At 38.9% G+C, this 13134-nt stretch overlaps 1 protein-coding gene and 1 long non-coding RNA gene across 4 annotated transcripts in view; one reads left to right on the forward strand and one right to left on the reverse strand.

Annotated features, from left to right (window-relative positions):
- The window catches only part of GRM5 (glutamate metabotropic receptor 5), a 597259-nt gene that overhangs the window by 100407 nt on the left and 483718 nt on the right, over nucleotides 1-13134 (reverse strand). For both annotated transcript variants that reach the window (XM_043876471.1, XM_043876463.1), the window contains exons 5-7: nucleotides 9200-9446; nucleotides 4738-4906; nucleotides 132-258 (exon numbers count right to left, since the gene is read on the reverse strand). In XM_043876471.1, the coding sequence (XP_043732406.1) occupies nucleotides 132-258; nucleotides 4738-4906; nucleotides 9200-9446 (543 nt within the window). The remainder of the gene's footprint in view (nucleotides 1-131; nucleotides 259-4737; nucleotides 4907-9199; nucleotides 9447-13134) is intronic.
- Nucleotides 1-13134, forward strand: part of LOC122676914 — a 262627-nt gene that overhangs the window by 95765 nt on the left and 153728 nt on the right. The window lies entirely within an intron of this gene.

The following is a 13134-nucleotide window of genomic DNA, read 5'->3' on the forward strand; positions in this document are numbered from 1 at the left end:
CCAAGGGAATTCTTGGTTGCATAAACAGTTCCGCCAAGATGAGGACTGCTGGGAGACGTGCCCCCCTCCCACGTCTGTGTCCTCTGCGAGTTTTGAGGGAGGTGCCTGTGCTGACATTGCGATGCATGTACCTGTGAGGTCGTCGGTGGGCCAGGACCCCAGCTGGCACGCCTTGCAGGTGTACTCATCAAAGACGTACTCGTTCTCCTTGCAGGGCGTGCAGGTCCAACAGCAGCTCACTTCTCCCTTTCGGATCACCTACGGCAATATTGACATTTCTGATTATTTTTTTTCTCACATAGATACAAATACAGCAATTTTTTATTCAAATGTACTGCTTTACAAAGCAGAAAGGGGCTTTCACATAAATTATTTCAAATGTTTTCGGTTAGGCAGTATGAATATGGATATTCTCATTTTATAAAGAAACAGGCTGAATTTAAGCAACCAATCCAACATCATAAAACTGGCTGGAGACAGGGTCAACAATGAAATTAAGTGTAAATCTCTGGATAATTAGCTTTAGCTACCTGTATTAATGAAGTGACTGTATTTGTGCTCATAAGTAAATATGTATACATTTCAATATGTGTATATGTAACTGAATTTCCCCCAGAGTTTGTACCTTTCTTTGCTTCAAATTACGGATTTTTGCTTTCTGGACTTCCCTTGGCTTCCCGCCACTAGCTGAATAATTGTTAGAAAAAAAATGCCCCTCATGGTATGTCTATTAAAGTTTAAAAAAATCTATCTATATTGATAAAGCAATTAAGAATTTGTTTTGAATTCAGAGGCAGAAGATGCTTTTTCTGGAGATCACTTCTTAGACTGTTTCTACTAAAAATCTGGCTCAACAATTCATCCCATACCTTCCTATTCTAGTAGTTTTGATTTGCTTGGGATGAAGAGGGATAAGGTCACTGAGACTATTATATTCCTCTTCATCTGTTTGATTTTTTTTTAAGGCAATGGAAAATAATTGAAATAATTTAACAGCTGAAAGAGTCCCAGATGTTATTCTTTAGAAATGTGTCTCTCTTTTTTTTTTCCTCCCACCAACTGGTACATGAATAGCCTCTGTGGAATAGAGGCAGCATTCATTAAACATTCCTATAAATAATTAAATCTGTGATTAATAACTAGACACAGAAGTGATTACACTTCAGATTCCTTGTCTGAGATGCTGATTCTGTTAACAACCTTTGATAATAATGTCTGGATTTCTGTAGCCAAACACGGTTGTGAACTGGCATGCCTTTCTTCTATTCTGTCCTGTCCCTTGTGCTGACTTTTGGCACTCAGCAATACAAGTAGGAAATGATGACAAAAGGACCTGAAACATCCTTTCCCTAAAATAACCAGATAAATGAGGCAAAATTGCTAATCAGACCTGCTTCATTTATCCAAAGCTTCCTTCATAAGAATATTGACTGTTTACAGGTAATTTAGTGCATACCATATGGTGGCATCTCATTGAAACTTTGGAATAGCTCTGCATAAGGTAGCTAGTTTTATTTTATTCATTTTTTTGGGGGGAGGAGAAAACTAAAGCTTAGAGAGTTCGCACAACATGTGGGTAAATGAGAGATCAAATAATGTCTGTTGGACCTTGAGGTCATGCTCATAAATATTGAGCCTTATTGGTTTATATAAAGATAGGGTTCATGATATTTTGAAATAGGTGGAGGAAAGAGAATCAAGGTACCAAAGTTCCAGTCTTACTTATGGTGTTGTTCAGTCGCTCATTTGTGTCCGACTTTTTGTGACCCCACGGAACGGTAGCTCACCAGGCTCCTCTCTTCCTGTGAGTCTCTAGACAAGAATACAGGGTTGCCATTGCCTCCTGCAGGGGACCTTTCCAACCCAGAGTTTGAACCCAGGTCTCTTGCATTGGCAGGCACATTTTTTACCACTGAGCCACCAGGGAAGCCGTCTTACTTAGAGCCACTAAATAATTGTGTAGCCTGGAGCAATCTCCCAGCTGATTCTCTTTCTTCCAACCAAGACTAATGCTTTTCACTCTAAACTTGTGTTTAGAGTCCCCTGAGGATTAAATCCGTAGAGAAGGGAATGGCATTCTTGCCTGGAAAATTCTGAGGACAGAGAAGCCTGATGGTCTATAGTCCATGGGGTTGCAAAGAGTCAAGCACAGCTGAGCGGATCGAGTATCACGATGATTTGTAAACTGTGTGTGTGTTAGTCACTCAGCTGCATCTGACTCTTGCGACGCCATGGACTGTAGCCCGCCAGGCTCCTCCGTTCCATGGGATTCTCCAGGTAAGAACACTGGAATGGGGAGCCATTCCCTTCTCTAGGGAATCTTCCCAACCCAGGAATGAAACCCAGGTCTCCTGCACTGCAGGCAGATTCTTTACCATCTGAGATACCAGGGAGGCCCTTGTAAACTGTCGAATACTTTTAAATATTAACTATTTTATTAGTAATATACATATAAATACCCACATAGAGATACAGATTTCATTTTCAGGGTATTTTCAACCACACTTAGTAAAAAACTATCATTAAGACAGTTACTAGATTTTGTAATGCAAGGAGGCACATTTCAAATGCTGAAGGATTCTTAGCAGCCTGGCAAACAAAAGCACTTGCATTTTTCCTCTTAGAAATATGCTGACTTTCTGTGATTCAACTTGCATGGCTTTATAAATTTCAGTTTTTTACCAGAATAAGCTCATGACCTTTTCCAAGATTAATTCCAGTTATTGCCATCTTTTTTGAATTAATAGTGACAATGTAATGTCTTCTTCTGATCATTAAGAACTGATTTGTTTTACCTTTTTTCACTTGTTATATATGTTCTGTTTCATACTCATTTTGAATACAAGAGGTGGTGACAATTCTCTTTCAGACCAATTTCCAATCATTTTGAACACCTTGGAAGTAGTGTGCTTTCCTTATGATTAACAATATATAAAATATTTGACCCTTTGCCAGACTAAGTGTCCTTTCATGGACCCTAAATTAACAAATCTGATCAATGCTGTGAGGTGTTGAGATCATTAGGGAAGCTGTTCAATGACCATGTTAAGCCATATCAAGAAAGTGTAGTCAGTTATATATTTAATGGAGTGAAAATGAGATCTGGTTAGGAAAATAGAATTTGGGATTAAAAAAGACTACATAAACATTACAAGAAATTAACTAGTATTGAAAATATGGTAACAGGGAGTTAAGTTCTTCCACTGGGTAAGTTATTCCCATCCCAGGAGAAAGGGGTAGAAAATCATATATAAAGAAATCTCTTGAAACAAGATTCAACATTTTGAAGTTACAGGTTCAAACTGTATTGCTGTGAAGGATCAAAACAGACCACTTCCATGTGGTAATATTTACAAGCTAATCTTTATATGGGAAGGACTGGAAATTATGGACAATTGATATTTTAAGTGAGTCTAAAAAGAGTTTCACATGAAGAGTTTAATTGCAAGATGACTGGTTGGCCAAGATGCAGATGGTCACTGAATATTAGAAGTCGGCAACCTTTTTCTACAAAAGACCAGATAGTAAATATTTTTGGCTTATGGTTGATAGCCAGGGCTGATCAAGGCTACCTCAACAATGTTTCTTTCAAATACCTCCCCACCCACTTTCCATTCTCACTGTTTCTTCCATAATTCAGGGCCCTTGTCACCACGGTTGCAGTGTTCTGTTAACTTCTCTCTTCTTTCTTTATTCATTTCTCATAACTCTTCTCATGCATCTTCACTACTCAGACGGTAAAGGATCTGCCTGCAATTCAGCAGACTTGGGTTTGATCCCTGGGTCAGGAAGATCCCCTAGATCTCCAGTATTCTTGCCTGGAGAATCCCATGGACAGAGGGGCCTGGTGGGTCACAGTCCACAGTTTTGCAAAGAGTTGGACATGACTGACTAACACTTTGGCCTTCATATATCAGCATCTTGGACAAAATTTTTTCAGACTCCTGGTTAAAAGGAAGTTCAACCTGTTTAGTATGGTATCTAGAACTCTCCACAAATGTGGCTTCAATCTATCATTGCAGCTTTCTCTTTCACAGTAACCATTTGGAGCACTGCACCCTAGCTTAATTCACTGTTATTCCAGGACAATCTGACCGCTCCTGTACTTTTCCTGTTGTTCTTCTCTCTATACAATTGATGACTTCCCTGCATCCCTCTCTGATATCATATCCACTTTTCATGGTTCAATGTCTGACATTTTACTGAGAAGACATTTGTTCCTTTCTTCTGTAAGAACTTATTTAAGCTCCCTATTATTTTCTTTCTTTTAATGAAGTCATCAAATTTTATATAACATTACTTCTCTGTGCCCACACTGTTTTTCCTCATTGAGACTATTAATCTTGTGAGAGTAAATGTGTCTTACTTATTTTTGCCCCACGGATGTAAACTATTACATTAGAGGAGTTTGATAAATATTTGTTGTTAATTAGAAATTGATGTCAATTCCAGCTGTGAACTCTTTATTCCCAGGAAGCATGTCTTCTAAAGGCTTACATGAGTAGACAGGGTGTAAGCATGACTCATGAGCTGGTTCAGTCAGTCCAACTCCTAAGACTGTTCTGGGTTTTACTAAGTATTGAAAGGACTTAATAAGAAAAGAATTAAATGTTTTTGACATTAGAAGCTTACTGTGGAAAAGGCAAAACAAAAGTCTCAACTTGTTAAAAACATTCAGTGATAATGAATACTTTTGAACTTACAACAAAAATGAAAGAAACACAGGCTCTATTTTACCTTTATCTGGCCTTTTTCACATGGTTCGCTGCACACAGATCTGATGATGTGGCTTTTCTTGGCCCATACTTCATCATCATCCATTTTTAATTCTCCATTGTCCCAGCTTCCAACATTGATATAATCAAAATAATCTTTTCCCATTTCTTTGAAGTTCATTATTTCATACCTTAGAAACAAGAATATAATAATTATTCAGCTAAAATATAAACATTCAGCTATGAAAAAGCAGTAGATTTCTGTCCTCCAAAATGTACCTATTGTCATATTAGTGACACTGGAATTTTCCATGACAGCACACTTAGAATAACAAAAAGCCTGTCTGTTTCACTTTCTCTTCAGAGACCTTTTTTTTTTTTTTAAACTTTCAAGCTAACACCTGAAATAGAAAATAATCCCATGTGAGAAGGTGACTTGACCTCAGCATGATGAAAGACAGTTTTGGAATAACTTCAAGAAGTTTAAAGAAGTACTTCTTTAGGCTTCTTAAAAAGACAGCAAGGTTTTCATCTCCTCTGAAATAAAATGATAAATTTCCTTTGTTAACTAAGTGAGAAATTTGGTAAATCTTTAATCTTAGCTTCAGGTTTAGAGCATGTGGAGGTAATTTGGATAGGACCTGATCCTTTCATATTTTATCCTTTATCAATGGCTAAACTCATTGTATAAAGACACTTTAAGGAATGATGTTGAAAATAGTTCTGAAAATTGATAGCTTCTAAAGTACCTTATGCAATGTAGAAATGCTGGAAGGTACTAGTACCTTGTGAATTCTCAGCCTTTATCATCTATTGTTCTTAGGCCATGTTGTCTGTTACACATACTCATACTTACAAACCCCTACAATATAATGTTTATATTTTTGCTTTAAATAGTGCATTGTACTTAGTCTGATGTGGATTCTCCATGTCCTCTGCTCAGTTATGGTTATTCCCAGGCATCAACATGTGTGTGTGTATGTGTGTGTGTGTGTGTGTGCATGCATGCATGCGTGTGTGTGACTCTTTGCGACCCCATGGATTGTATCCCTCTAGGCTCCTCTGTCCATGGTATTCTTCAGGCAAGAATACTGGGGCAAGTTGCCATTTCCTCCTCCAGGGGATCTTCCCGACTGAAGGATTGAACCCAAGTCTACTGCCTCCATCTCCTGCATTGGCAGGCAGATTCCTTACCACTTGAGCCACCTGGGAAGCCCCAGGTGCAACAGGGCCTCTTAAACCTTATTTTCCAGTGGACTCCCTATTTACCTATTGGGGTCGGAAAACTTTGGCTATAAAGGGACAGATAGTAAGTATTTTAGGCTTTGTGAGACGGCTTCTGCTGAAACTACGCAACACTGTTAGAGCAGTGTGAAAGAGTCATAGACAGTATCTAAACAAATGAGACTTCTTGCTGTTATGTAGTTGCTAAGTTGTGTCCGATTGTTTGCGACCCCATTAGGCTCTTCTCTCCATGGAATTTTCCAGGCAGGAATACTGGTGTGGGTTGCCCTTTTCCTACTCGAGGGGATCTTCCCAACCCAGGGATCAAACCTGCATCCTCTGCACCAGCAGGCAGATTCTTTACCACTGAGTCACCAGGAAAGTCCAAAATAAATTAAACTGTGTTCCAGGAAAACCTTATTTACAAAAACAGCAGACCTGATTTGGCCTGTGGAGCACAGTTTGCCAAACTGTGATCTATCCCGTTGGTGGTAAATGGTAAAGGTCCATATTTCTTGTCTATAATTTTAAGATCCTTAGAGCTCTTAAAAACCATAAGTTTTTTCATAATGCACATGGCAGCAAATCATGACCCGTTCTGAACTTACCTAGTGACAGAACTTGACCCACAGTGTCATGAGACTATTTATACGTCATTTATCACACTTAACTGTGAATATGCGTATGTTTTGCAGTAGAAATATTAATGCATTGTTTAAGGAGTGCTGCTCCACAGTATGCTGGAGGCATTATGTAACTGTAAACTTGTAAATCAAAAATTCAGAATTCTGTAACACACTTGGCCCAAGGGTTTCATTGAAGAACTGTATACTGATAATAGTCTGGTTATGTGAGACTTAAAAACAATGATTGAATTTGAGTCTCTAACAATCTGTAATTATGTGTGCCAGACTAAGTTGTTACCTCTCCTAGCTTCCCCTGTTTAGGATCTTCCTCTCATGACCCCAGCATTTTAGGGGAACCCCTAATCACCCTAGTCTCCTCTGTTTTATAGCCCAGGTTGAAATGCCTTTGATCCAGCTGCAACTTTTACTCCAGAGAAATAACAATGCAGTGCCTACAATACATTTCCAGGAGAATAGGGGCTTTTTTATTTTGATACTGCAATTGGCAGGCTGTTGTATCAGGTTAGGAGTTGAAGTCCAGAAGATGAGTTAGAATCTTGACTCTATTGTGTATTAGGCTGTATCTTTGGGCAAGTCATTTAACCTCTGTAAGCCTCAGTTTGTGAGCCTTCGGCTAGAAAAGAGTACGATAATATTACCTACCTCATAGGATTAAAATGTAGAGGATTTAGCTAAGTGTTTGCCTCAGAACATACACTCAGTAAATATAAGTTGTAATTATCTTGTAACTATCACTGGATTCATTGGAAAAAACAGAAAATTTGCAAACCACTTTTTTCTGAGTTTGGCTTGTATGCTCAGGGGCCAATTCTGCTCATTTATTAGTAGATTACTGTAATATCCAACCTTAGTAATGAATGAGAAGTCTCTAAAGAACAGTGAGTTCCCAGAAATTGTTTGGAAAATATTATGGATATTGTCCATGAGAGAATACTTATAAATCTCATCTGAGTCTTAAAGAGATTCCTGTTCTGCAAATGATTGTGAATGAGACAGTAATGTTCAGATCTGTTAAGCTTTCCCACTGGAATGGAGCTGAGCCATCTGGGCTAGTTCTTCATTGTCTGGTTTCTGGAACTGACTTAGGTACATGTCATGAAAACTATTTGAATGGATGGAGCTGCAGTCCACAAAGGCTATGAACAAACCCCAAGCTGACGTCAGTGTTCCAGGGAGGTACACATGAATAATAAATCCACGGGGAGATGTCAGAGCCCAGCCTTGACCTGACCCCACAGCCTGAGCTCATTCATTGACCTGCCCTAAGAAGTTCTGGAGAAGGAAATGGCAACCCATTCCAGTATTCTCGCTTGGGAAATCCCATGGACAGAAGAGCCTGGCAGGCTACCGCCCATGGGGTCACAAATGGCATGACTTAACAACTAAACACCAAACACCAAGATGTCTTACAACAAATGCGAAGCTCTCTTTGGCCCCGAGTAAATGCTTACATTTCTGCCAAGTAGAAAACAATATATGAAAAGTCTTATCTTGGCAAACAGCTTGCATGGAGCAGTACTCATCAACTCGCTAGAACAGAGAAAGTATCCAGCTTTCCTCTTGGCTGCGTGACTTGGAACTGCTGTCATGTAGAAGTTCAGCTTGTGAGATAGTAACAGCTGCATCAGGGACAAACTCCAGCTCAGATCAGGCATATGGAACAAGCTAGACCAAGATGGCTGGTACCATGTGTGGGCACATGGCGTGTGAGTCATGGAGGGACTCATGGGACTTTCTCTTGGCAGGATTAGCTGCAAACAGAGTGTGAACACACCCTCTCCAGGCATACCTGGCAAGCAAAACCTGTGGCTAGAAAAATAGCAGGGGTTTTACAGTGGCCAACCCAAGGACCCTGACCGTCCTAATGCAGGGCAGGTTGAAGACTCAGCCCTGCTATAAGTCAGAATGTCACTTCAGTGACATTATCCCTGATGCATTAAAAGTCTCATGTGAAGAGTCACTTAAGAATTTAGAGTCTTAGATGTGAAAGATGGTAAGTTCTAGGTACTTAATGACTTCCCTGGAGGCTGGCCTATAATTATGAGTGAGTTCATATTTCTCAGGCTTCTCTCTATAAGTGAAATGTAAAATTTAAAGAAAAAGGCCATTTAGTCCTCAAGAAGGGAGAAAGTGTTCCAGGTGCAGGATTCTAAAAGAAAGTATGACTTTTAACTTACTGTACCTATAACAAACCATAGAATAACACCTCAATCCTGTTTCTAGATTACCAGAAATGGAATTCTTCCAGTTTCGTAATAGTTCTGTGACCCAAGAAGAGATCAGAATACGTAGAATAACAGGGCAAGTATATACAGAGAAACCATGAACTGGCTTTTAATTATCCATCTATACTGTGAGGCTCCTGCCTTTAAGTTTGGGTCTCTGAAGTGTGGTGATGGTTCCAAGAGCATGTTTTAGACATCAGCGTTCACACTTTTTCCTGGCCACTGGAAATGGGGCTTCCTCTCTCCATCTTTACTCACTCTGTGATGTCAGAACTAAGCAAACATGTCCGGGAAGCATAGATAAACCACAGAGGAGAGAAACAGGCCCCACAGGATCAAGAGACAGATCAATCAGGCTCTATTGTCTAGAGGAGAACTGTAACAGTACCTTCCTGGAGAGTCTCCATTCTCATCAAATAGGATCATGTCTCCAGAAACCCCAGTAAAATTGGTTTTCATCAGAGAGTCCAAAAGTTTCCGTCCATCAATTGGCTTCATGGCGTCACAGAGGCCCGCGTAGCCTGGACAGAGGGACATCTGCATGTTGTGGAGCCCATAGGCCATGGAATAGATTGCATTGATCACAAATCCCATTTTGGAGTCTTGCACATGATGTGTTCTCAGAGTCAGAGAACCTATGGGAAAACAAATTAGGGATTAACTTTGAGATTTAATCCTACTACAGCTCTTTATGGATTCTGAATAATTTGACAATGCATTAGAACAATTTATAAGAATTAGAACCAGAGGAAATGCCAAGAACAAGTGCTAAAATAGTATTCCTAATACTACTAGTATTCCTAATTCTCTTCTGTATTCACATTTTTTCCTAAGACCTTAAGGACCTGAATCCCCTCCAGTACCAAGATTCATTTCCTCTGTTACCAAATTCTGGGGATGGATGGAATATAGCACTCCATCAAATTCCACAAAATTTATCTTAAGGGCACATTAATCTACCAAGTACTTAGCTGTGATAGTATACTTTCTTTGTTTAGATATCCTCAATAAATCTCCAGTTTCCAAATTATTAAGTCTTAGCTGAGCAAAGCAGATACCCTATTATCTTGCCTCAACTTAACCAGTTGGATTTATCACCTACTATTTTCAACCTCAAAGTATATGTGCTCCATAAATTGACCTATTTGGAAATTCTGAAATACAGTATTTAAGCCCCACTAATTCATCCATTAATTAAATATTTACTGGAGCCTGAGTGTACATAAAGCTCTGTGTATAGTAATCTAAGGAAAATATAAAAATGAATGGAGATGGATTCTGCACTTAAGAGGAGACTTGTTCAGTAATAGAGACAAATTATGTAAAACTGAAAGGCAGAAGGTAATAAATCTATAACAGATGTGTAGTTAAAGTCCATTGAGGTCCAAAGTGGGGACAGTCACTTCCAATGGAGGGCCCTTGGGAATATTTCATTAAAGAACTAACATTTGGGATGAATTATTGGTTAAACAAATATGGAATGAGTGCCTGTTAGTTCTGACTACTCAGAACTTGCTGAAAGTGGGGAACATAATGTAGAGTAAAATAAACATGATTATTGTTCTTGTTTACTTAGAGTCTAGAGGGCAGTGAGCATCTAAGCAGCTGAGTGCTAGGGCAGGACTGAATAGGGAGGAGCGCTAGACCAGGAAACTCACTGATGGCTGAGCACTGTGGCTGAGTGTCTGCTGGATCAAGAGTTGGGGAAAGCAAGTTTGAAGGTTCACAGATGAGATCAAACACACTATGTTTGGGAAACTTTAAAAAGGTTGGAATGTTTGGAATGTAGGGTAGGAGGTAGGAGAATGAGGAGAACTAAAAGAGTAGAGGAAGGCAGGATTGCTTAAACCAGATTAAGAGCCCTAGGATCTTTTGTTCTGTTTAAAACAGGAAGAAACGTGATCAGATTTCTAATTTAGAAAGATCAATCTGACTACATTGGAGAAACATTTAAAGGGCTACAGGAGTGGAGTCAGGAAGACCCATTAAGTGGTAATGCAGTGATCCCAGGGACAGGTGAAAATGCCCTTGCTGAGGGCAGAGGTCAGTGATTATGGGCAGAAGTATCTAGGAGATGGAATCTACTACCAGGCCTGGTGATGGAGGAATGGAGAGGAGTGAAACATGTAGGAAGAACATGGGTATAACATAAAAGTAACAGATGAGGTAAAGACAGAACATTTCATATGGGGAAGAGTTTTTATTTAAGAGAGAGATATAGGAACTCTCTAAAGATGACATGATTTTTTATGACTGTCAAATGGTACTCAGGCTCCTGGGGAAGCCAGCATGGTTCATCCTGACATAAGTGTAAGATGGGTAATCTTGTTTCCATCTCAGGGCAAGACATTGGCCCTAGGCTACTTTCCAACCAAATCTTACAATTTCCTTTTCTACACAGACTTGATTCACACTTTGACATCTCACCTCATACCGCTGGAAATGCCATTGTTTTAGGTGCTAAGTCAATACTTGGGAGTCACTTTTAACTTTTTTTCTTTCCTTCATTCACTGTCTACTTTTATTTGATCTATCTTCAAAATATATCCAGAATTAAATTATTTGATGTAAATCTACTTCTGTCAGGTTCAAGATATATATCCTGTCTGGATTACAGCAATAGTCTTTTAACCAGATACTTTCTTTCCACCTTAAACTATTCTGAGGAGAAGGGGACAGCAGAGGATGAGATGGTTGGATGGCATCACCAACTCAATGGACATGGGTTTGGGTGAACTCCAGGAGTTGGTGATGGACAGGGAGGCCTGGTGTGCTGCAGTTCATGGGGTCACAAAGAGTCGGACATGACTGAGCGACTGAACTGAACTGAACTGATACCCACTCCAGTAAGTTTCTAATGCAATAGTTATAAAAATATTCTTAAAATAAGAGTCAGATTATGATACTCCTCTGATCAGACTTTCTAGTGGCTCCACTATTACTGAAAGAAAAAGCCAATGTCCAAGCCATGACTTCCAAAGACAAACAGGATTTTGACTCATGACAGTTCACCCCTTATTCTTCTGACTCCTAATACTCTTTATTTAAATTATTCCTCCCTGAATAGTTAGCAAGAAAGGGCAACTAATTACATACAATTAAGAATGTTAAAAGACAAATATTAAAATAATCTGTACCTATTAATACAATAAGGATTTGAGGGATACACAAAATTTAAAACTGTAAAATATGACATCAGAACCCTAAAATAGTGGGGGCTGGTGGTGGTAAAAGCATAAGCTTGTTAAAATGCATTTGAACTTATGATATCACTAACTTAAAATAGTCATCTATAAATATAGATTGTTATATAGGTACCTCATGGTAACTACAAACCAAAAACCTATATAATAGATACACACCAAAAAGAGAAAGGATTCTGAACATAACATAGCAGTTATAAAATCAGAAGAGAGAAAGGAAAAAGGAACAAAAGAGAACTATGGAACAACCCCAAAACAATTAACCAAAAGGCAATAAGCTAATTGCTGTTGTGGTTTAGTTGCTAAGTTGTGTCAGACTCTTTTGTGACCCTATGAACTGTAGCCCACAAGGCTCATCTGTCCTTGGGATTTCCCAGGCAGGGATACTGGAATGGGTTGCCATTTTCTTCTCCAGGGGATCTTCCTGACCCAGGGATCAAACCCATGTCTCCTCTATTGGCAGGCAGATTCTTTACCATTGAACCACCAGGGAAACCCAATAAGTGAATACTTATCAATAATTCTTTAAATGTAAAGGGACTTTAGTCCATATATGTTCCAATCAAAACACAGAGAATGAGTGGCTAGAAATACAAGACCCATGTATACATTGTCTATAAGAGATTCACTTCAGATCTAAAGACACATGGAGTGAAAGTGAGGGGATGGAAAAAGATATTCCATGCAAATGAAAATGAAAAGAAAGCTGAGGTAGCAATACTTGAATCAGACAAAATGGATTAAAACAAAGACTGTAACACTAGACAAAGAAGGACATTACTTAATGATAAAGGGATCAATCCAAGGTGAAGATATAACAATTATAAATACATATCTACTTAAAATAGAAGCATCTCAACATATAAAACAAATAACTGACACACATAAAAGGAGAAACTGACAGTAATTCAATAGTAGGAAAATGCTTTAAGACTTCACTTAAATCAATGGACAGATTATCCAGACAGAAAGTCAGTAATTATTGGCCTTAGATGATATATTAGACCAGAAGGATTTAATAGCTACATATAGAACATTCCATCCAAAAGCAACATTCTTTTCAAGTGCACAGGGAACATTACTTAGGATAGAACACACACTAGGCCAGAAAACAAGCCTT

The sequence above is a fragment of the Cervus elaphus genome, chromosome 2, assembly GCF_910594005.1.
Source record: "Cervus elaphus chromosome 2, mCerEla1.1, whole genome shotgun sequence".
Lineage (NCBI taxonomy): Eukaryota > Metazoa > Chordata > Mammalia > Artiodactyla > Cervidae > Cervus > Cervus elaphus.